This window comes from Heterobasidion irregulare (genome assembly GCF_000320585.1).
Source record: "Heterobasidion irregulare TC 32-1 unplaced genomic scaffold scaffold_01, whole genome shotgun sequence".
In the NCBI taxonomy this organism is placed as follows: Eukaryota; Fungi; Basidiomycota; class Agaricomycetes; order Russulales; family Bondarzewiaceae; genus Heterobasidion; species Heterobasidion irregulare.
Window position 1 is genome coordinate 2857288 of NW_009258197.1, and position 18357 is coordinate 2875644.

At 50.2% G+C, this 18357-nt stretch overlaps 11 protein-coding genes across 11 annotated transcripts; 6 read left to right on the plus strand and 5 right to left on the minus strand.

Moving 5' to 3' along the window:
• Positions 1-261: 261 nt before the first annotated feature.
• On the plus strand, positions 262-1035 carry HETIRDRAFT_306171 (uncharacterized protein; the record flags this gene model as incomplete). Its single annotated transcript, XM_009543156.1, has 4 exons — positions 262-429; positions 485-557; positions 618-937; positions 988-1035. Coding segments are annotated over 4 exons (609 nt in total), but the record flags the coding sequence as incomplete, so codon positions are not given.
• A 197-nt stretch (positions 1036-1232) lies between these two features.
• HETIRDRAFT_59706 (uncharacterized protein) lies at positions 1233-2754 on the plus strand. The gene is made up of 5 exons (XM_009542121.1): positions 1233-1561; positions 1635-1795; positions 1862-2404; positions 2467-2515; positions 2569-2754. Exons 1-5 carry the CDS (start codon positions 1276-1278, stop codon positions 2655-2657), a joined length of 1128 nt encoding a protein of 375 aa, XP_009540416.1. The 5' UTR covers positions 1233-1275; the 3' UTR covers positions 2658-2754.
• A 396-nt stretch (positions 2755-3150) lies between these two features.
• On the minus strand, positions 3151-3732 carry HETIRDRAFT_40619 (vacuolar H+-ATPase V1 sector, subunit F; the record flags this gene model as incomplete). Its single annotated transcript, XM_009542015.1, has 5 exons — positions 3151-3203; positions 3256-3343; positions 3398-3480; positions 3543-3624; positions 3679-3732. The coding sequence occupies 5 exons, from the start codon at positions 3730-3732 to the stop codon at positions 3151-3153; spliced, it is 360 nt and encodes a 119-aa protein (XP_009540310.1).
• A 118-nt stretch (positions 3733-3850) lies between these two features.
• Positions 3851-7005, plus strand: HETIRDRAFT_469700 (uncharacterized protein; the record flags this gene model as incomplete). The annotated part of the gene is made up of 10 exons (XM_009543157.1): positions 3851-4161; positions 4211-4298; positions 4367-4605; positions 4664-4805; positions 4856-5035; positions 5099-5182; positions 5241-5404; positions 5456-5791; positions 5846-6357; positions 6409-7005. 10 exons carry the CDS (start codon positions 3851-3853, stop codon positions 6906-6908), a joined length of 2556 nt encoding a protein of 851 aa, XP_009541452.1. The 3' UTR covers positions 6909-7005.
• A 729-nt stretch (positions 7006-7734) lies between these two features.
• On the plus strand, positions 7735-8623 carry HETIRDRAFT_306375 (uncharacterized protein; the record flags this gene model as incomplete). The annotated part of the gene is made up of 4 exons (XM_009543158.1): positions 7735-8019; positions 8080-8133; positions 8206-8281; positions 8475-8623. 4 exons carry the CDS (start codon positions 7735-7737, stop codon positions 8621-8623), a joined length of 564 nt encoding a protein of 187 aa, XP_009541453.1.
• An 85-nt stretch (positions 8624-8708) lies between these two features.
• HETIRDRAFT_154012 (uncharacterized protein) lies at positions 8709-10189 on the minus strand (the record flags this gene model as incomplete). The annotated part of the gene is made up of 6 exons (XM_009543159.1): positions 8709-8724; positions 9061-9566; positions 9618-9700; positions 9752-9843; positions 9922-10064; positions 10118-10189. 6 exons carry the CDS (start codon positions 10187-10189, stop codon positions 8709-8711), a joined length of 912 nt encoding a protein of 303 aa, XP_009541454.1.
• Positions 10190-10440: 251 nt separating this feature from the next.
• Positions 10441-12715, plus strand: HETIRDRAFT_41639 (Mn2+ and Fe2+ transporter of the NRAMP family; the record flags this gene model as incomplete). The annotated part of the gene is made up of 11 exons (XM_009542049.1): positions 10441-10613; positions 10675-10774; positions 10831-10867; positions 10930-11222; positions 11279-11405; positions 11460-11535; positions 11707-11811; positions 11868-11974; positions 12033-12145; positions 12215-12423; positions 12541-12715. 11 exons carry the CDS (start codon positions 10441-10443, stop codon positions 12713-12715), a joined length of 1515 nt encoding a protein of 504 aa, XP_009540344.1.
• A 290-nt stretch (positions 12716-13005) lies between these two features.
• On the minus strand, positions 13006-15565 carry HETIRDRAFT_41330 (catalase; the record flags this gene model as incomplete). Its single annotated transcript, XM_009542036.1, has 8 exons — positions 13006-13247; positions 13309-13964; positions 14016-14164; positions 14217-14557; positions 14610-14810; positions 14866-15082; positions 15131-15389; positions 15447-15565. The coding sequence occupies 8 exons, from the start codon at positions 15563-15565 to the stop codon at positions 13006-13008; spliced, it is 2184 nt and encodes a 727-aa protein (XP_009540331.1).
• Positions 15566-16416: 851 nt separating this feature from the next.
• On the minus strand, positions 16417-16896 carry HETIRDRAFT_99901 (uncharacterized protein; the record flags this gene model as incomplete). The annotated part of the gene is made up of 1 exon (XM_009543160.1): positions 16417-16896. One exon carries the CDS (start codon positions 16894-16896, stop codon positions 16417-16419), a length of 480 nt encoding a protein of 159 aa, XP_009541455.1.
• Positions 16897-17053: 157 nt separating this feature from the next.
• HETIRDRAFT_413880 (uncharacterized protein) lies at positions 17054-17254 on the minus strand (the record flags this gene model as incomplete). Its single annotated transcript, XM_009543401.1, has 1 exon — positions 17054-17254. One exon carries the CDS (start codon positions 17252-17254, stop codon positions 17054-17056), a length of 201 nt encoding a protein of 66 aa, XP_009541696.1.
• A 31-nt stretch (positions 17255-17285) lies between these two features.
• Positions 17286-17634, plus strand: HETIRDRAFT_413881 (uncharacterized protein; the record flags this gene model as incomplete). The annotated part of the gene is made up of 2 exons (XM_009543400.1): positions 17286-17436; positions 17468-17634. The coding sequence occupies 2 exons, from the start codon at positions 17286-17288 to the stop codon at positions 17632-17634; spliced, it is 318 nt and encodes a 105-aa protein (XP_009541695.1).
• Between the last annotated feature and the right edge of the window lie 723 nt (positions 17635-18357).

The following is an 18357-nucleotide window of genomic DNA, read 5'->3' on the forward strand; positions in this document are numbered from 1 at the left end:
CTGCGTCTGCTTGCTGCCAGGGCGCCTGTCTCATCGTTATTCTGTCATGAGGCGCAATCCCCTCGTCAAGCGTATACGAAGGCCTTCCCCATGTCACGATTCAGGCCGTTGATCTGGGGTTCTGTCTTTGCTTTGTCGGCTGTAATTGCTTCACAGTCCATCACTCATTTGGATGCGAACGCTACCGAAATTGAGCACACGACTGGTTCGTCCGGACCTGCCCAAAATTATGTGCTTCCTTAGATTTGACCTGCGTATAAAGTCGATCCAGACACATCTATTACCTTTCCTACCACATTGAGGATACCTTCGAAAGTCCCCATGCCTACATTCTCCCTGATAGGGGTGGGTGTCCGTACAGTCTCCTTCTTGAAGATCAAGGTCTACTCTGTCGGCTTCTACGCCGACCTGTCAAACCCAAATTTGAATGTACGTCCTGATTGTTGATCCTCCTGAAGGCTTTCTCTTAAAATGCCGGTCGAAGATACCCAAATCCGCCACTCCACAAGAAAAAATAGAGCACATTATCCATAACACAGCGTGTGTTATTCGTATCAGTAAGTGAAACGACCCTCCCATATTGCACGGGTTCCGCTTGCCGTAACGCCTATGACCAGTCCCCACTCGCAACACGTCGTACACGCATTTAAGAGATGCATTCATCCGATCACTCAATGCTCGCCAACAACTTGCACACCAACGAGGCACCCTGTCCTCTGAGGAACAATTGAGCGTCCAATCACCTATCGGCAAATTGAAGACTATCTTTCCAAATGCCCCTCTTCTCAAGCACACGCCGTTAGATCTCCTTCTAGCCCCTCCAGACCCTGCAGGGCATCGTACACTTATTGTTCGTGACCTCGGCGCTATTCAAAATGACTGGGTTGCGCAAGAAGTCATGCTCGCTTACTTTGAAGGAGATGGTAACAGCCCTGCTGTGAGTCTTTCTTAAAATACCTACTTTCTCAGGCTAACGATGTTTCGTAGTTGAAGAAATCTGTAGTGCAGAAATTGGCGGATTTTGGGACGGATTAGCTATGTGTATGAGTCTTGTTGAATTTTAGTCGACAAAGCTGGGGCCTAAAAGTAAAAGTGCCAGGAATTTCATAATATACTGAACAGCTGGCACCTCTTGCACTAGTGTTGGCACCTACACTTAAGTATGCTCGTGGCGACATTGAATTTTCCTTCAATCGGTCTAGACGCTGGCGGCATTTGCCGACGTCGCTTCGCCCTGAAATCCAAGTGAACTGGTCTTGAACAAGACAGGTGGAAATGAAAGCTCATTGTCTACGACAGCTTGGGTTTGAGGCTCACACATGTCTACCATCTCCCCACTCCTCAAGAAAGCTGACGTCTTCTCGGTTTGCGATTTCGTCTGCATTGAGAGCATATGCTACGCATCGCGATCATGTCCCTTCGTCACTCCTCTCCCAGGCACTCGACCAAAAGCAGGGAACATCTCGGAGAGACACTGTCGGCCCATTTAGCCTTGGGACATTGCAATCCAAGACAGATGGGAACGTGAAGAAGTGGTCTGAATTGAGTGCTGGAGGCAAGGGTGCGTGACTACACAGCATTCTTTTATGAGCTCGTGGGCTGAGGCGACAGGCGGCGTATGTGATGTATCCTAGTGCTTCGAACGACTGCACGGACATCAAACTTCACCGTCATACTTTTTGGAGCAGGATTGACAGGTGTTCTGGTCTACGCGTTGACCTCAGAGCTATTCTCGAAGAATTCCCCAACAGTTCTTTACAACGATGCGTGTGAGCGTATCAAAGCGTCGCCGCAGGTATGTTCAATTTCCTTCACGGAACAACTGCGTTATTTTCCATCTCAGAACTCAAGATGTTGATAGGTCGCGAAATACCTACAAGGCCCGTTGATCTTCCACAATAACCCGCCATCCGTTCTTCGCCCACGACACCGCAATCGTCATGTCTCCTCACAAATCGCGGTGGATCAATCCGGCAAAGAGCATATGCTCCTGAATTTCTATGTCCAGGCGCGCTCCCCAGGCGCAACACCTGATTCATCAGAGTCGTATATCAACATGGCCTTGCTGTGGACGAAAGATATCGCTGATGCACTGGGCGATCTTACATGGGACGGTGCCATAGTTATGTCAAAAGAGCATGCAGCTCACGTAGCAGAATCTGCGAAGGAGTTATTCAGATATTTGACGGGCGATCCAGTGGCTCCGAAGTCTATGACGGTAGAGATGGGGCCCGAAAGCAGAGGAAGGGAGTCATCAAAAGAGGAGGATAAGAGTATGTGGGGGAACATAACAGGGTTGTTCGGTTCGTTAAAAGGGGCGAGTCGAACTCGTGTAGAAGAGGCTCGTGTGGATTCCGTGAGGCAGGTATGGCAAGAGGGTGAGGTGCATGCGGAACTGATAAGGGTATGTTGTCTAAATGTATCATGTCGTTGAAGGAGTCTTATTAAACACTCTGCATTGCACAGGATGATTTGGGCTACTTCGTCTTCCGCTACATCTTAATCGACATTCCAAGTACGTCACCCTGCTTCAAACATAGGAGCTCTCGTGTTGAATCATTTATCCAGATTCCAGCAGCCGGAACCCTGTGCGAGTGTTCGTAGAGCGTTCAGTGGGCGTGCGAGAGAACGAGCCCATCATGAAGTGGGATACATAATGCACTCTCCTAGAATGCCTTATTCTTACATGGTCGGGCGCTGCAATCGGGTCTGGCACTCTATGAAGGTAAAACACGGTGGACGTTTGCTGAATTTCTGCAACCGTTGGCGTCAGCAGATACTCCTATGAACTTGACCTAAGTGATTATGCAGTACGTAACAAAAGAAAAATACCCGAGTGTATAGAGAAAGGGTTGGATGCAGCTTTGATCTATCATATAGACTCGATCCTTGTCGGAAAGCCGAACACAGGCATACCGTAGCTCTGAAGTGGTCTCCGGTTCTCACATAGTCTCGGGCTCAAATCAGTTTCCAAGAACGGCCATAGCAGGGTGGTCGGGGATGACAGGACCCATAGCCAATATTTGAACGTCGAAGAACCTACAGTGTCCTACAGACTACAGTCAGGGACCTCGCTTGTACCAGTCATTGAACCTCGGGCTCAATCACGCATTAACAGCACTCGACTCTTCAACGATAGATATTGTGACATTATTCGCCGAATAATTTATGTACTCGCTTCAGCACAGAGTCCTTTGCCGGATCTGACCCGAAGGTATTAGTGCTATAGCATGATATCAGCGAGGTCAAGCTCACCATAAGGATGGTCCTTCGAGGGTATCTCGAGTAATGAGGGGAATGCTTGTTGATATCGGTCAACTGTTGGACGGATTTTCTCTGCTACCTGTCGTACCGCATCAAGTAAGTTGTATACCACTAAGTTCAAGGTAGCACAGACATGTTGGTTTATCAAAAGGATGGCGATGTCCTTGCGTTCGGTGTATTCCTGGAAAGCGGCCTCGATAGCAGATACCTGAGTTTCTGCGTGTCCACAATGCCACTGTGAGATTAACCTCCATTGGTCGCTGGACATAAACACGAACTGGAGTCTACGACAAGGAAGTTCTTCTTCTGTTGTTGGGTTATATGCCCGATACCAGCAAGTAGGAGACCGGTAACTGTGTCCTACAGTAACATTTGGATAAGCGTGATATCCTGAAGAATCGAGAGACAACCCACTTCATCACCAATGACCGCTAGTAGATTCCGGTCTTTGAAAGATGTCGAAGTCATGATCACTGCTATCGCCTGAAATGGAAGCTGAACACCAATGTGTTTGCTTACTGTTATTTGTGCCCTGTCAATGACGCAACGTCCATTTGACGATTCCAGTCTCTTCGAAACGGACAACATGAACAATATACTCAATAAACCGCCGGCTATATCTGAAGACACTCTACAATATACAATATATCCTCCTCAAGGATCATCAGACCGAGCATCGGTCACAGCCATCGCTGTGGCTATACAGTCGTTTGTCGATTATGTCCTTCAAGGCTTCGTCTGGCATCGAGATCCATTTGAGCTCAAGGTTGTGCAAAATCTCGAAAGCAAGGAATGGATGCTGGAGGGTCATATGAGAGTGGGAGACTCTGTAGACGATGAATGGTGCACAGTATATCTACTGCGCGAAATGAGCGCAAAATGGGATCTTGTCATAAGGTTTTGTCGATTTGTTTTTCTTTCTGTGTTTTTCTTACGTATTCGACAGCGTCCGCGATTCTGATGGAGAGTTTCTACTCATCGAAGCTGCTGACTATCTTCCATCATGGGTCTCACCCTCCAACTCTGAAAATCGGGTACGCTTTCTAGGACCTTACTTGTTGTGGCCAGTAAGTCATTTGGCACGCCTTCTTTTTCGTTACAGGTCTGGATCTATAAATCCCACATTCACCTCATAGACCTCTCACACATATCTCCGCCTTCTAACAAAAAGACACATCGACGACTTCCAGGCTCAAAAGAAAGTGATGGAGAGGACGCCATCAGTCTTGACGCTGAAGGTTTTCTAAGTATACAGGACGGACTACGCTTGGTGCGAGATTCATCTACCTACACAGCAGCCCCAGCAGAGGTAGAGCGAGCTATTTGGGAAAGACTTAGTGGGTAAGATTCGAGAAGTTTGTGCGAATAGCAACCTTGGTATTGATGTCTACCGAACTAGATACCCGACGGCTCTCAAACAGCACATCCATGTGACAAAGGCTGATCTACCTCTAGATGTAGCTAGAGCACTGTCGTCGGACCCCTCGCTTGTTCAAAAGGCTGTGGAAACTTTCTACACTCGTGATGCCCTTCAGCTGCGGGTAGGCGCGTCTGAAGCCTCCTGTTAAATTCATCTCACCTCAATGCACAGGCAGCTCGCAAGATGTCTCGGTTCCCGCCTCAACCTTCTGTACTTCGTACAGTAAAAATGACACGAACAGCGTACGCTCAGCTAGTCGGGCAAAAATTCTACCCTCCGAAGATATTTGGTCAGTGGCATGAAAACGAGGGAAGTAACGAGTGGCGATGGAGGGATGTGGGCATGAAAATTGTGAGTCCCAGTATGCTATCGATCTTTCTTTCAAGTGACTGAGTAAAATTTCTTTGTATCAAGGCTTGCGGGTTCGAAATGCTTTTCCAGGAGAGTAAAAATCGATCTGATGCGTCACAAACAACCATTGAGGGTATCCATTCTGTGGTAAATGTTTTTATCGTATATATATTGCACACATAGTTATCTTTTTGAGAAACTCTAGAGGGATGCGCAGAAGGACGCCTTACGACGCCACCCCGACTACGCCAAATATATCCAAAGTTTAGTGTTCGCTGGATATTTTCAAGGCGAGCTAGAAGGCTCTCAGCTGTGGACTTCGCTTGAAGACAAAGCTGCTCAGATCTTCCTACAAACTCGGCGTCAGGAGTGAGTTAATGATAGACCTTTGTGGATCATCAAATTGACCTTTTCTACTAGCGACACTTCGCGCGCGTCATTCGCGTCGCTTGTGACGACGGCTTTACTCCAAGCTGGTACAGAAGCCGTGCAGCCTTCACGGGACACTGAAGACCCAGATGAATGGCTCAACATCGACTCACAATCGTTCGATGACATGCTAGAGAAGAAGATGGGCGCTCCAAAGACAGATGTTCCAATCAATCCGGACGCTATGGATGTTGATCTCTCTGAAGGCGAACTAGCAAAAGAGCGCAAAGCGGAGATAGAGCAGGCGTCGAAATTGCACGACCTTGCTAAAAAGGTCGAAACTTTCCTTGAAGGGAAAGGTGGTATCGAGGGTGCAGAGTTTGAAGAGTGTGTCAATCGTTAATTTGCGCTTGATAGCCAAAACTAATACTTTCTTGGCAGTGAACAATCATCGGGGGACGAGATGGATGAGTTCAGCGACGAGAAGTTCTCGGACGACGATTCAGACGATCCGGACGATGACGACGACCAGGACGATGGTGCTGCCAAACTAGCCCGCCGCGAAGCAATGGACAAACTGGTTCCAGGTATCGATCCCTCAGAATATGGCAAAATGCCGATCTCGTTTCGCAACAACTCTCAAAGAGTTGCGCCCACCACTGTTTCCACAGACACCATTGGTGGAGCCGAGGATGATGGTCAAGTGCAGCAGAAGCCTGTCCGTGCACCAATCTTGATGCGGGACAGGTATGAGGGTGTAGACTCCGATGACGAGACGGACGAAGAAGACGAGATCGATGAAGAAGAAGAGGAAGATCAGCCCCAAGTCGTTGGCGAAATCGAAGTGGACATGGAGGAAGAAGAGGATGAGTTCTTGGAATTTTCAAGGCAAGCCCTTGGAATATCGGACGAGCAGTGGACAGAAATAATCAGTGAAAGAAAGAATCGAGGGGGTAAGACACTCTTCATCACTCCCAACAATCGCCATCTGATGAGTCTTATAGCATTTGTACCATCTCATATCAAGACGGAGAGCCATTCGGCTGGGAAAGCCCCGAATTCGTCTGCTACTGAAGCCAACACATCTGAGCAGAGGTTGAGAGAACCCCAACCTGGCCCAAGGCCGAATGCCAACCCCAACCTTGACTCTTTTGAGGCGGTCATGCAGGCAATGGATGCCGAGCTTGCACGGTCACGATCTCAAAAATCACAGGGAGTGCCCAACTCCGTTCCAAGCGCAGATAAGGGCAAAGGAAAGGCAAATGCGACCACGGCCGATGATGATGCTGACATAGAGACGGTCATGGACGCTGAGTTGCAAGCTGCCCTGGAACAAGGCGAGGAAGACAAGGATATCGACTTGGATGCGGAGGGCGGGATGGACTATAATTTGATCAAGAATTTCTTGGAGAGCTTCAAGAGTCAAGGAGGGCTTTCGGGACCAGTCAGTAGTTTGGCGGGGAGGCTGCAGCCAGGATGGAGTCTTCCAAGAGACGAATCGTAGCATCGTGGTGCTTGATATTTGGTTCTTGTGAGTCTGGCCTTAATCGACTGCTCAGACCGATTCGCATCACATATTCTCCGATTAACGCCAAGTCACTAATGTTCAAGCTGTGTGATTCAAATATATGTCTCGGCGAGACGTTCGAGGCGTTCGGAGCGAGAGCAAATTGCATGAAACAACATAAATGCAGCCCTTCCGTTCATCAGAGAATTTGAGACAATAGAATACTAAATATCACGGCCCTCCAGGCGAACCTGACACCACTCATGGACCATGCCATTGTCTGGTGTAGATGGAATCCTCATACTAGGAAAAAAACAGGATACTTGATTGAACCTGAAAAAAGTGATAACTCAGTTCGAGCTGAAAGCACTGAAACCCCAATCAGTTCTGATCGTGTCTAATCGCTCGGTCGCAAATATAATGCAAGCTCCTAATGAGGAGTCGTGACATCCAGTCACGACATGACGGTGCAGTGACGGTGCCAACTGAAATACCCGATGTCAGACCTTGTCAGACGGTCTGCTGCAGCAACCGAGCCAGTAGTATTCTCAAGCTTTCCTTCATTGAACTCCACATCAAAAGGCCAGGCTTCCATTTATGATAATATTTCTTCAAACCTTCAGCTCTCGACCTTTCCAAACGTATGCCTTGCGCAGTACTTGACGCCATATCTTCCTTCTCTAATGCATGACGTTCTACTAACACTGATCTCCCCGGAATTTTGCAGGCTTTTGTAAGGCCTCTTCCAACGAATCGAGCGCAATGATCCATGCCGTCATCATTTGTGTGGTCATTTTTCGTTGCGTCTCCTCGGTCTTCACTGATGCCGATCTCAGTTAACACCAGCGGTGTCCCCCGCCTGACAAAGTTCTACTCGCCAATTCATCGGTCATCTCAAACTCTAGTGCAAAAGATATACCAGCTAATTAGCGGACGCTCGCCGAGTCTCTGCAATTTTCTGGACGCGCCTGAGCTCGAAGACTTCCTTGGGCAGCAGGAGCCTGAGGGTGAAAGGTTGCGGGTAGTCTATCGTAGTTATGCGACCTTACATTTTGTACTCGTGGTCGACGAGGCAGAAAGTGAGCTTGGGATACTCGATTTGATCCAGGTGTGTTCACTTCGTTCCAATATATGGTCTTGCTTCGCTGACGGCGTCATGTGTATTCAGGTATTCGTAGAGTCCTTAGACAGGGCATTCGAGAATGTCTGCGAGCTCGATTTGGTTTTCCACTTTGATGAGGTATGGTTCAAGCGATGGTCTGTTTGTACCGCTCTCCCATTCACGATTATGCAGGTTCATCACATACTCGCAGAGATCATCCAGGGCGGCCTGGTACTCGAAACAAATCTCGAGGAAATAGATGGCTCAGGTAAATCCCCGTCATGCGATGAGAAACAGTACGCATCCTCGTGCGCGTGCACATGTGTACGCGCATCTATTCGGCTTGTGCTCCTCTCCTCCGGAACTTTCCTGCGCCCAACTGATAGCGAGCGCGGCGCCCTTGCACATTCCATATCTTGCCAGCATTACGGTACTATCGCTGACCAATCGCGTTTTTATAGTTAGGCAGGCTGCACAAGCCCGCAAACAGTCATTTGCCTCTGCGAACCCCTTGGCATTGGGTGTGGGAGGTGTTGGTCCTCGGAGCGCAGGTTTACAGATACCTCTCGGGTGGCTTACCGGCAAACTGACTGGAGTTGGAGCGGGATGAGACTCTACTTTATCATCCATGCTTCATATTGTCTGGTTTACTATCGATGATATAACTTAATTGTACGATAGACGCGTTTGGAGGTTCATGTCGTAATTGATCTGCTGGTTCGTAAAAAAGAAGATGGTGTTACATTGTCGCCGCCCGTGGATGTTAGTATGATCCCTAAGCATGGTTGGTTAAAAGATTGAGTGATCTTAACTGTTCTGTAAGCTGTGGAGGTCTGATAATAGCTTGCCATTCATACGGGATCCGATCCTTGAGGTCACGCTGCAAGGATGACAGTATCGGCAGTCGCCTGCGATCTTCAACCTCAAGATACAAGTTTAGGGCATATAGATATGTCCGGTTGAAGATCACGACGCTGGCAGTGCAGGAACCGACATTCCTGCTCAAGGGATTCAACCAGTGCGAGGATAACTATTCTGGACCACCACTTACGTTTTTTCTTCTTTTTGCCTGCCCCTGGCGGAACTTTCGCAGGAACGGCCTCGTGCGATCCCGAAGTAGTGGCAGCCGCGAGAGGGGTGGCTGCACGAATGCCAGGGGGTGCCGGAGTCATCGACTGGCGGGCAGCCGTGGCTACAGGTACTATTTCTGGAGCAGGGTTCTGTGCAGCGACCTGTTGCGTCTGCAAGGCGAACGTTTGGCGAGTGTGTGCGGCAGTTGTTCGCATCGCATTGAGCAGCAGCAAATTGTTCTGCAGCTTCTTCGAGGTTCCAGATGATAACATTTCTTTCTCCTTCTCGAGAGATGCCGTTAGCCCAGGCGCCAGGTCTGGTTCTGCTGAAGCAGAGGCATCATCGGTTGCACTCTTCTTGTTGCCATCCTCAGACGTGGGAGGTTCCATGATCGGCCAGACGAATCCTGTTCTCGGGGTGTAGTCTGGTCTGTGTTTACGCAGGATATCCAGAGAGGATTGTAACGAGTAGAGTGATGTGAGCTGAGCATCTACATCAGTCCCAACGATTCGGAAGAGAATGCCGGTGCTTACTAGCCGATTCTGCAGAACTGAATACATGTCTGGAGATTGATATATGCGATTATTCATGATAAAATATGCTGCCAACGGCCGTGCTAATACCGCGATATCAAAGGCTGTTGTTGGTGAGAAGGGATTTGACTCACTCTCTTCGGGAGAAGTCCGCTCCCTTTTGTGAATGATAAATAAAGAAGGGGGCTGCGCATGGACAAGGGCAAATTCGATGCCAGTGAAGCGCCTTTAGACCCGCCGGAACGGTACGATACACGCTGGATATGAACAGCGATGGACGTCATTGGCCAAGCTTGAAACTTACTTGAGCTCCTCTGCTTCGTTGACGATGGGCATGCCGGTGTGCATGGTCTGCATTCTTAGAACTTGATTGTTGCTCTGCTTGTCATAAAACATGGAGGCCGCAAAGTATTCAAAAACATTGTCGGACGTGAGCGGTCCATTTGCCTATGGTGGGTGTTGTTGAGATGAGATATTTCGAGGCGATGCGACGAGCATACCTGAATCCACTCGTGCCATATAAAGAAGCGGTGAGAGTAGTCGTCTGGCGGGTGCAAATCGTTGAGGTCCATGTTGTGGCAGGAGGGAGGGGGAGGGAGGAGTGAGACGCGTCGAGGTTGCCACACCGGGCACTCGGACTCACACTGCATCTTGTCCCACGCCAGTGAGAACCTCTGAACGCCGACCGAATGAATATATTGTTCGGTTAGGATGAGCAGCTACCTCGGCCCTTACCAACCAAGCGTCCCGTTACACTGGGCTCCTCCTCCACGTCTTATGTCTCCGCCTTTCTACTTCCCCATGTCCCCACCTCCATGCCCGTATGCCCCCGCCTCTCGCCCTCCAAACGCATGATCACCCGCCGACCTCCTCCCGCGAGGTCGAGAGGCACTTAAGAAGACCTCACCGCCTGGTGACCACATATCAGACTGCATTCCACCATGTGAAGAAACATGCTGGCGTAGGCATCGTTTGTGCAGTCGCCTACTTTGACCCGTAAGTCCCGTGTCTCGCTGCACACTCTGACTCTCTGCTGACGCTTTCTTCGCGACATCAGAGGAAATTGGAGTGTCGATATGCAGGCTGGGTCCAGCTTCGGATACAGACCTATGCTCTTTGTCATTCTAATGGCAGGCCTGGGGGCTGTTGTACTCCAGGTAAACTTGATTTGATCCTCTTGATCATGCACTCATTCGCCCCACACCATGTGCAGACCATGGCCGCAAAATTGGGCTGTGTTACTGGAGCAGGTAATACCGTAGTCATGAGACCTTCCCATCAGACTATCTCACTCAACATCATTTTGACGTAGACTTAGCCTCTCACTGCCGGCTACTGCTCTACAACCGCCCCAAGCATCGCCTTCTGATCCGCTATGGCGTATTATACCCACTCTATGTCCTGTGTGAGATAGCTATCATAAGCACAGACCTCGCGGAGCTCCTCGGATCAGCTATCGGCCTCGTCCTCCTGTTTCCCAAACTACCGTTGTGGTCAGCGGTCCTGCTCACGGCTACAGACGTCCTTGTATTTTTAATCATTGGCGACCCCACTCGTGGACATGGGCGCCCCGTCAGGATGTTTGAATTCTCGGTCATCATCCTCGTCGAGTATCTCTGTTTCCTATCTCCCCCAAATAAGTCAACTGACAGTTTGTCTAGGTTGCTGCAGTTTTCGTGTGCTTCCTGATTTTGCTCGCCAAAATCGGCGCTGATTGGCCACATGTATTCCTGGGCTTCGTGCCGTCCAAGAAGCTGTTCGAAAGCAAGCCTAATGCTATATACACAGGTAACAGCAGCCGGTTCCACCCATCAAGATTCGTCTGCTGATGCGTCGGAAAAGCGGTGGGAATCTTGGGCGCAACGGTGATGCCGCATGCGATATTCTTAGGTTCCTTCCTCGCTACCCAAGACCGGGTGTCGACCGCGCTCCCTCCCATACCTGTGCCCGTGAGCGCAAGCGTCGCAACTGGTCCCGCGTCGAGCCTGACGCGTCTCAGTCGCAAGCTAAAATCAACGTTCTCTTCTCTCTTTTTTGTCTCGCGCGCGGAAAGGATCTCCTCCGATCGGCAGCATCGCAACAAATTTAGTCGTCCGGATAACAATAGTCTGGAGTTCATCCAAGCTCATCTGGGACACGGCATCGTCGACATGGTCATGAGCTTGTTGGGTGTTGCGGTGCCCATTAATTCTGCGTAAGCGTCTCTCCTGTATGCAGTCGGTAAAATCTGACATCATATTGTTCGCTTAGAATTCTCGTTATTGCCGCTACTGTCTTCTTCCAGGACGGAGATCCCGACGACGCGCCCGCTGGCTTATTTGATGCCCACGACCTTATAAGAGATCATATTGGCAAGGGTGGGTTTCACTCTTCTTTCCTGCAAAACATATACACAACTTGATATAAATTATCAAGCTGCTGCCTCTATGTTCGCCCTTGCTCTCCTATGTGCAGGACAGACTGCTTCCATCACGGCCACCCTCGCTGGCCAGATCGTCTCGGAAGGATTCATAGAATGGAGAATCTCCGTCAGTCACGAACAGCACTATTGTCTCCGCTGTTTTGCGTAGGCTAAGCCATCCATCGTGTCACCGCAGCCTTTCCTTCGACGACTCATAACCCGACTCATCGGCCTCATACCCTCGATGGTCGTCGCAATCGCCGTGGGTCGCGAAGGCATCGACACCCTCCTCATCGCCTCGCAGGTCACCCTCTCGATCGTGCTCCCCTTCGTCGTGCTTCCGCTTGTGTGGCTCACGTCTTCGTCGGCTGTCATGACCGTCAATAAGCCGACGCCTTCGCCGACGTCAATCTCCCCCTCTACAGTGCGCGAGGGGGACACCGATGTCGACCCTGAGGTCGACGTCGAGGTGAGGACGATCGACATTGATGTGCATGCTATAGAAGAGCAAGTCGAGATCAGTCAAGAGAAGCATGTGGACGACAAGCAGGAAAATATTGCTATATCTGAAATCAGACAGTCAGTTGACTATAGCAATGGATTGCCGCTGAAGGGTTTAGGCTACGCCATTTGGCTCGTGATCGTTGTTGCCAACGCATACGTCTTGGTAGTGTTGGTCATGGGGAGTGGCGTATAGGAAGTGATTTTACAGTAGACTAAGCCTGCAGCCTGAATGGCTGTCCAAACAACTTTTGTACCTGATTGCACTTGCTGTGTATCTATTTTGTATTTTATCCTTCATCTTCGGTGTCTTTGGTAATACGCAGCATAAGCTCCGCTTTGGACCTGATCAGTACATTGGCCCTGCATATACAACACCCGGATTATAATTTATTGACATGATGATACAACAGCATAGACTCCTATCGTACACCTCAGACATTGCATGAACCTGACCTCTTTCAACGATAGGATCTGACTTTCCGGTCAAAAAGCGACTTTCGCGGTCAGCCCATCCATTTCCCGTTCAAAGCACCGGTGCTGGCTGACAGCAAACGCGAAGCTGGCCACAAACTCCGCCTTGTCCGGACCGATTTGGAGCGTGTCCGCTGGCTTGGCATGGTAATGACCTGTGGTAACGACTCCGTAGGAGCATTTGACTACCGCACTGTCGTCGTCCACGAAATCGATGCCGGGTAGCTGAACGGAGTGGCGGAGGAAATGGACAGCTATGAGTGACACCAAAATCAATGTGCTGCGATATTGTGAGGCGAAATAAGTTAGACTCACCTTCACCAACAGCTCCGATGGCTTTGCAGTGCCCGAACGCCTCGCGAATCCAGTGTATTGCTCGCCCATTCCCTGCCAATTGCGATGCATGATTGCCAGACGGGATATACACAGCATCGAACAAGGTCGACCGCATGCCTTCATAATGGTGGTCGGCGGCCAATCCTTTGCCTGGTTCGTGTTTGGCGCCCTCCGGATAGATTTCTCCACGACGAGGGCCGATGACAAGCGTCAAAGCCTTGAGACTCTCGAGAACCGTGCGAACGGCCCGCACTTCATCGAGATTGAAGTTATCAGCAACCAAAACCGCGATACGACGAGTTGCGATGGTAGGTTCCTTTGGCATGTAGTAGCCCTGTGAGAGCGCCTTGCTCTTCTTTCCATGGCCTTGCTTCGCTGGCTTGTCAGGGATGACACCACCAACGTTCATAGCAACCTTCTTGGCAAGTCCGAAATTGATGGAATTCAGAACCTTGATATATCCCTCATACACAACAGGATCGTCGCAATGGTCGAGTTCGAAGGAGATGGCATTGATGAGGTGCTGTTGCTCGTGAGCCGAGAGAGAATTGAAGAACAGCTGTGCTTGGTCAAAGTGCTCTTGGAATTTTGCGCCGCGGATGCGTTGTTTCATACCTTCCGCCTTTGCAGGAAATCTGCGGCGAGGGGCATTAGAAAGCGAACGACATATTATCTCCAAAGCATACGTATGATAACCACCATCCTTTGGAGGAACAGGCGGCAGAAGGTCCTTGCGATTGGGCCAGTAGTTGATGCTACCAGACGTTATTCGGTGCCGCAATCGACCGTCGCGCTGATGATTGAGAACAGGGCAGATAGGGCGATTTACAGGGAGCTAGTGAAACATTATGGGCCAACTGGACAATGGATGTCTTTATATCGCACACCTCCTGCCAATTGGTACCCAACCGCGTGATCTGCGTATCGAGATACGAGAAGTTCCGGCCCTGTAGGAGAGGATCGTCGCTGAAACCTATACCGGGCACGACGTGCGAGGTGCAGAACGCTGCCTGCTCAACCTGCGGGAAATACTCATCGACGTTACGATCCAAAACTAACTCTCCAATCTCTTCAAGGGGAACAAGCTCTTCTGGCCAAATTTTCGTGGCGTCCAAAATATCGAACTCGAAGTCATGCTCCCTGGATTGAGGTATCACTTGAATGCAGAATTTCCACTTCGCCGGGCAGCCACTGTCGATGGCATCGAAGAGGTCTTTGCGATGGAAGTCTGAAATATAAACACTCAGAATTGTCGAAACAGATAAAAATAGGGGACTTACCTGGGTCTTGACCGCAAACTTTGAGGGCCTCGTCCCACATGAGACTGTGGACACCGAGCTCCGGAATAAAGTGGAACTTCACGAAGTATTGCTCGCCTGATTCTTTGAAGAGCGTGTACGTATTGACTCCAAAACCCTGCATCATCCTGAACGAGCGTGGAGTGCCGCGGTCTGACATGACCCACATAACCATGTGAGCCGCTGATACTAGTCGTCAAAACGCGAAAATAAAAATTTGCACGCAAAATTTGCTCACCTTCTGGCTGTAGTCCAACAAAGTCCCAAAAGTTGTTGTGCGCGCTCTGCCCAGTCGGAACTTCGTTATTAGGTTCAGGTTTGACTGCATGAACGAAATCTGGGAATTTAATTGCTTCCTGAATGAAGAAGACGGGCATGTTGTTGCCGACAATATCCCAGTTTCCTTCCTGCGTGTAGAACTTGATCGCGAATCCACGGACGTCTCGGACTGTATCCTGTTTAAACGTAAGTGGCGGTGACAGCAGCGTGTGTGAGTAACCTACAGCACTCCCACGAGAGCCTTGGACAGTGCTAAAGCGCACAAACACGGGCGTCGTGCATGAAGTGTCGGTGAGCACAGGCGCAGAAGTGTACTTGGCCGCATGATCATTTAAAAGCTTGAAATAGCCAAAAGCACCGGCGCCACGAGCGTGCACGACGCGTTCGGGAATACGCTCGTGGTCGAAATGAGATATTTTTTCACGACCAATTTGATCTTCAAGAAGGTGAGGTCCGATGTGGGTTCCGTCTGAAATCTTCAGCCTAGGTAAGAGCTAGGTCAGAATGGGAATAGAAGGCCTTGAGATCGAGGTAGCATACCAGTTATCGGTGTCGGACACTTTGACGCCATGGTCTGTAGTCAGATAATTCCTACTGGCGTCTGTGGGCTGAACAATATTTCGCTGAAGGTCATCAATTTTAGCGGTGCGAGAAGACATGCTGAGAGAGATGGCCCGGGGCGGGGTTTGCCATCGAGAAATTTATATATATGTCGGTGGGTTGGAGTGTCGGATCGAAAGAGTCGAGGACCCACGTCAATAACATCGTCATGGATGAGTGGGTCGAATGATGATCGTCTCGATCCCGCCGTCTCACGCTGCTCAGCGACCTCCCAGATCTAACGTAACAGATCCAAATTATCTCTGACGTAACGCATAACGCCTGGTCTCTTGCTCGTTCGAAAAAAAAAACCCCGCTTTTAAGTATCTCCCGGATCCTCCTACTACTCGCAGCGCAAGGATATGTGCATACTGGACCTCACAGAATTGTCAATGGTTCCCCGCAGAGCGAACCCGAAGCTCAACCTTCGTGACGTTTGAGTCCTTGCAACCTATGGATCATCTAGATTCTACTCCCATTTACTTCCACACATTTTCGCCGACGCAGTTAGCCAGCACGACGAGTCAACTATATGAACCATTTCCACACCATCCTTCCACTGTTGAGCTCTCCTTTGGTTGTTTACAGCGGGCACTTCGCCGAAAGCAAGGAGTAAGCAACAGTCGCCGATTATCAAATGTATCCTGACAGTATCCTGATTCGGCCCCGCTTCGATCCTACGATCCGAAGGAGTGTTGAAATATGCAGTGTTGAAATGTGCGACCGCCGACCACCTTCCTCGAGCTTCTACGCAGTCCCCTCTAATCTGCCCCGCATCTCGATTGAGGTATTAAACGTTGATTGCTATGAACCCTTGCACCTGGGATATCCCAGCGCAGCAGAGGAACAGTTGCACACGATCGCTGCCGTACTACTTGCAGAGAATCGCCAGCTGATCTCGACAGCATGCTCAGATCACTGCAGTTACATAAAACTGCCTATTGGCAGCGTCTGCCAGCCGGAACCCAGCACCAAAGCACAGCCGACTCGGAGCGGTGTTTCTTCCTCCTTCTCTGACGACAGCGAATGCGCGGATCACAGAACGCCCATCTGTGCGCAAGTATATAAGCCAGCTGGCACGGAGAATAGGGGCTCGCAGGATAGTGCTCTTGCCCGTAGCAGGCTGTTCAGGGAATTTCCTATGGGGGTCCGCAGCTGCGAAGCTCTGCACCACCACGTCCAAGGGCGGTTGCTGTGCGCTGTTGTGAGTGCAGTCTGTCATCGCGTAGAGATCTGCGAGGCCCGCCTGCGGTTCTCGCAGTCCATGATGACCCTCCGATTGTGTCGGTGAGTGGACAGCCACCAACCGGCAATCCATCCTACGATAGCTGAGATCGGGGGGCTGTGATGAGTCTTCTGCTGTCGGGATAATCGCGATAGAGTCTCGCATTCGAGCAGAGACCCTCACAGGCCTCACCAGTGAGCTGCGCACGGTGTTGTCATGAGCGAGCGTTGTAGCGATGCATACGGCACGACGACATGGTGAGAACTGCATTTATTGCTATGGTATTCGGAACAAAACGTAATTTCAAAACGAAGGTAAAACACTACAGCATTCTACGTGAACAATCAATCTTCGAGTTAATAACAAGATAATTTCCAAGAAAACAATCATCAGATTGGTCAAAGAATGGGAAGGTTGAGATGTTAAAAGATATATCAAGCTCAAACATGATTGAGAGGTCATCGCAGGAGATCCGAGTCAGGCAGAACAGATCATCGAGCGAATCAGTCTGAAAGTCAACCATGACAGGAAATGGGGAGGGGCCTGGGGAGTAGATGAAGTCGGGTAGGTCGCTACATGAGGCACAGCGCGAGCTGCATACAACCGCCTCCCGAAGAATACCACTTGGACACCGTGATGGTCAAGTGGTTCCCTCTAAGAGTGGATGGCCGGACGTGCATGTTTCCGACTATAGAGAAAAAAAGCGTCAGTGCATATAGAGAGCGGTCAGCATGAGAACTCACATCGACTGTTGTAACCGCGCGGGCCGCTGATCTAAGAACTACTTCGAAGAAAAGGCAGATGTGTCAAGGGCTCCCAGCCTACACCACTGAACAGCGTAGGTTGGGAGTCCCTGACGCATCTGCCCTGCGGCCGTTGCTTATGTTCTTCCGCGCGGGGTGACGGCTGTCGAGCCGCCGCCTTCCGCGCGAGGGCATCCTACAGCCCTGCACAGTCTCCTCAACGCAGCGGCTCCCACGTCGCTGCGAGAGGCTTTTAAAAGGGCGCTAGACAACTGAGTGCTTGGCCATCCTGAGAAGGAATTTGAGCACGTACGATTGGGGCCACTGACGTTCTCTTCAGTAAGTGTCTCAGCTCCTATGACGGTAGAAGGGGACCTGGCCATCTGGCGACGATGTTCACTGGTCTTCAGTGAACCAGTGAGCGTCGTTGCCGGACCGGCGACGTAGCTGCTACCCGCACATGCTGGCACATAGACAGCACCGGAACGCGCTTTCGTAGCACGAGTAATGTCCTTATGCTGCTCGTCAATGCACGAACTGGGTAACGCGATGATTCTGCTTACAATGAAATGAAACGCAGTGACGTCTAGCGTGTCCAATTCCAGTCCATCGATGTCTTTGTCGAATTGGTCGGGGTGCAGAGACTCGTCGTCGCTGTTCGTGCATTTGGGTAAGATAGGACAATCATCCATTTTTTTGAGGGGTGAAGGAGATGAAGGAGAGAGAGGGCCAAGGATCTGCGTGTCTGCGCATGGTGTACTCGCCGTAGAACATTGCCCAAACAGAGCGCCGCACTGCTCGCAGCGCTTTTCTATTAATACTGCCTTCGCACAAGTGCAGCGCTACTGCGCGCAGAGCACAGGCTGCAGCACAACTTCGATTA

Bases quoted from the DNA above. Each gene is read 5' to 3' on its own strand.
- HETIRDRAFT_59706 (XM_009542121.1), top strand. From the start codon at position 1,276: ATGAAAGCTCATTGTCTACGACAGCTTGGGTTTGAGGCTCACACATGT. The intron at 1,562-1,634 runs GTGCGTGACTAC...GATGTATCCTAG, and splicing joins ATTGAGTGCTGGAGGCAAGG to TGCTTCGAACGACTGCACGG. The intron at 1,796-1,861 runs GTATGTTCAATT...AGATGTTGATAG, and splicing joins GTATCAAAGCGTCGCCGCAG to GTCGCGAAATACCTACAAGG.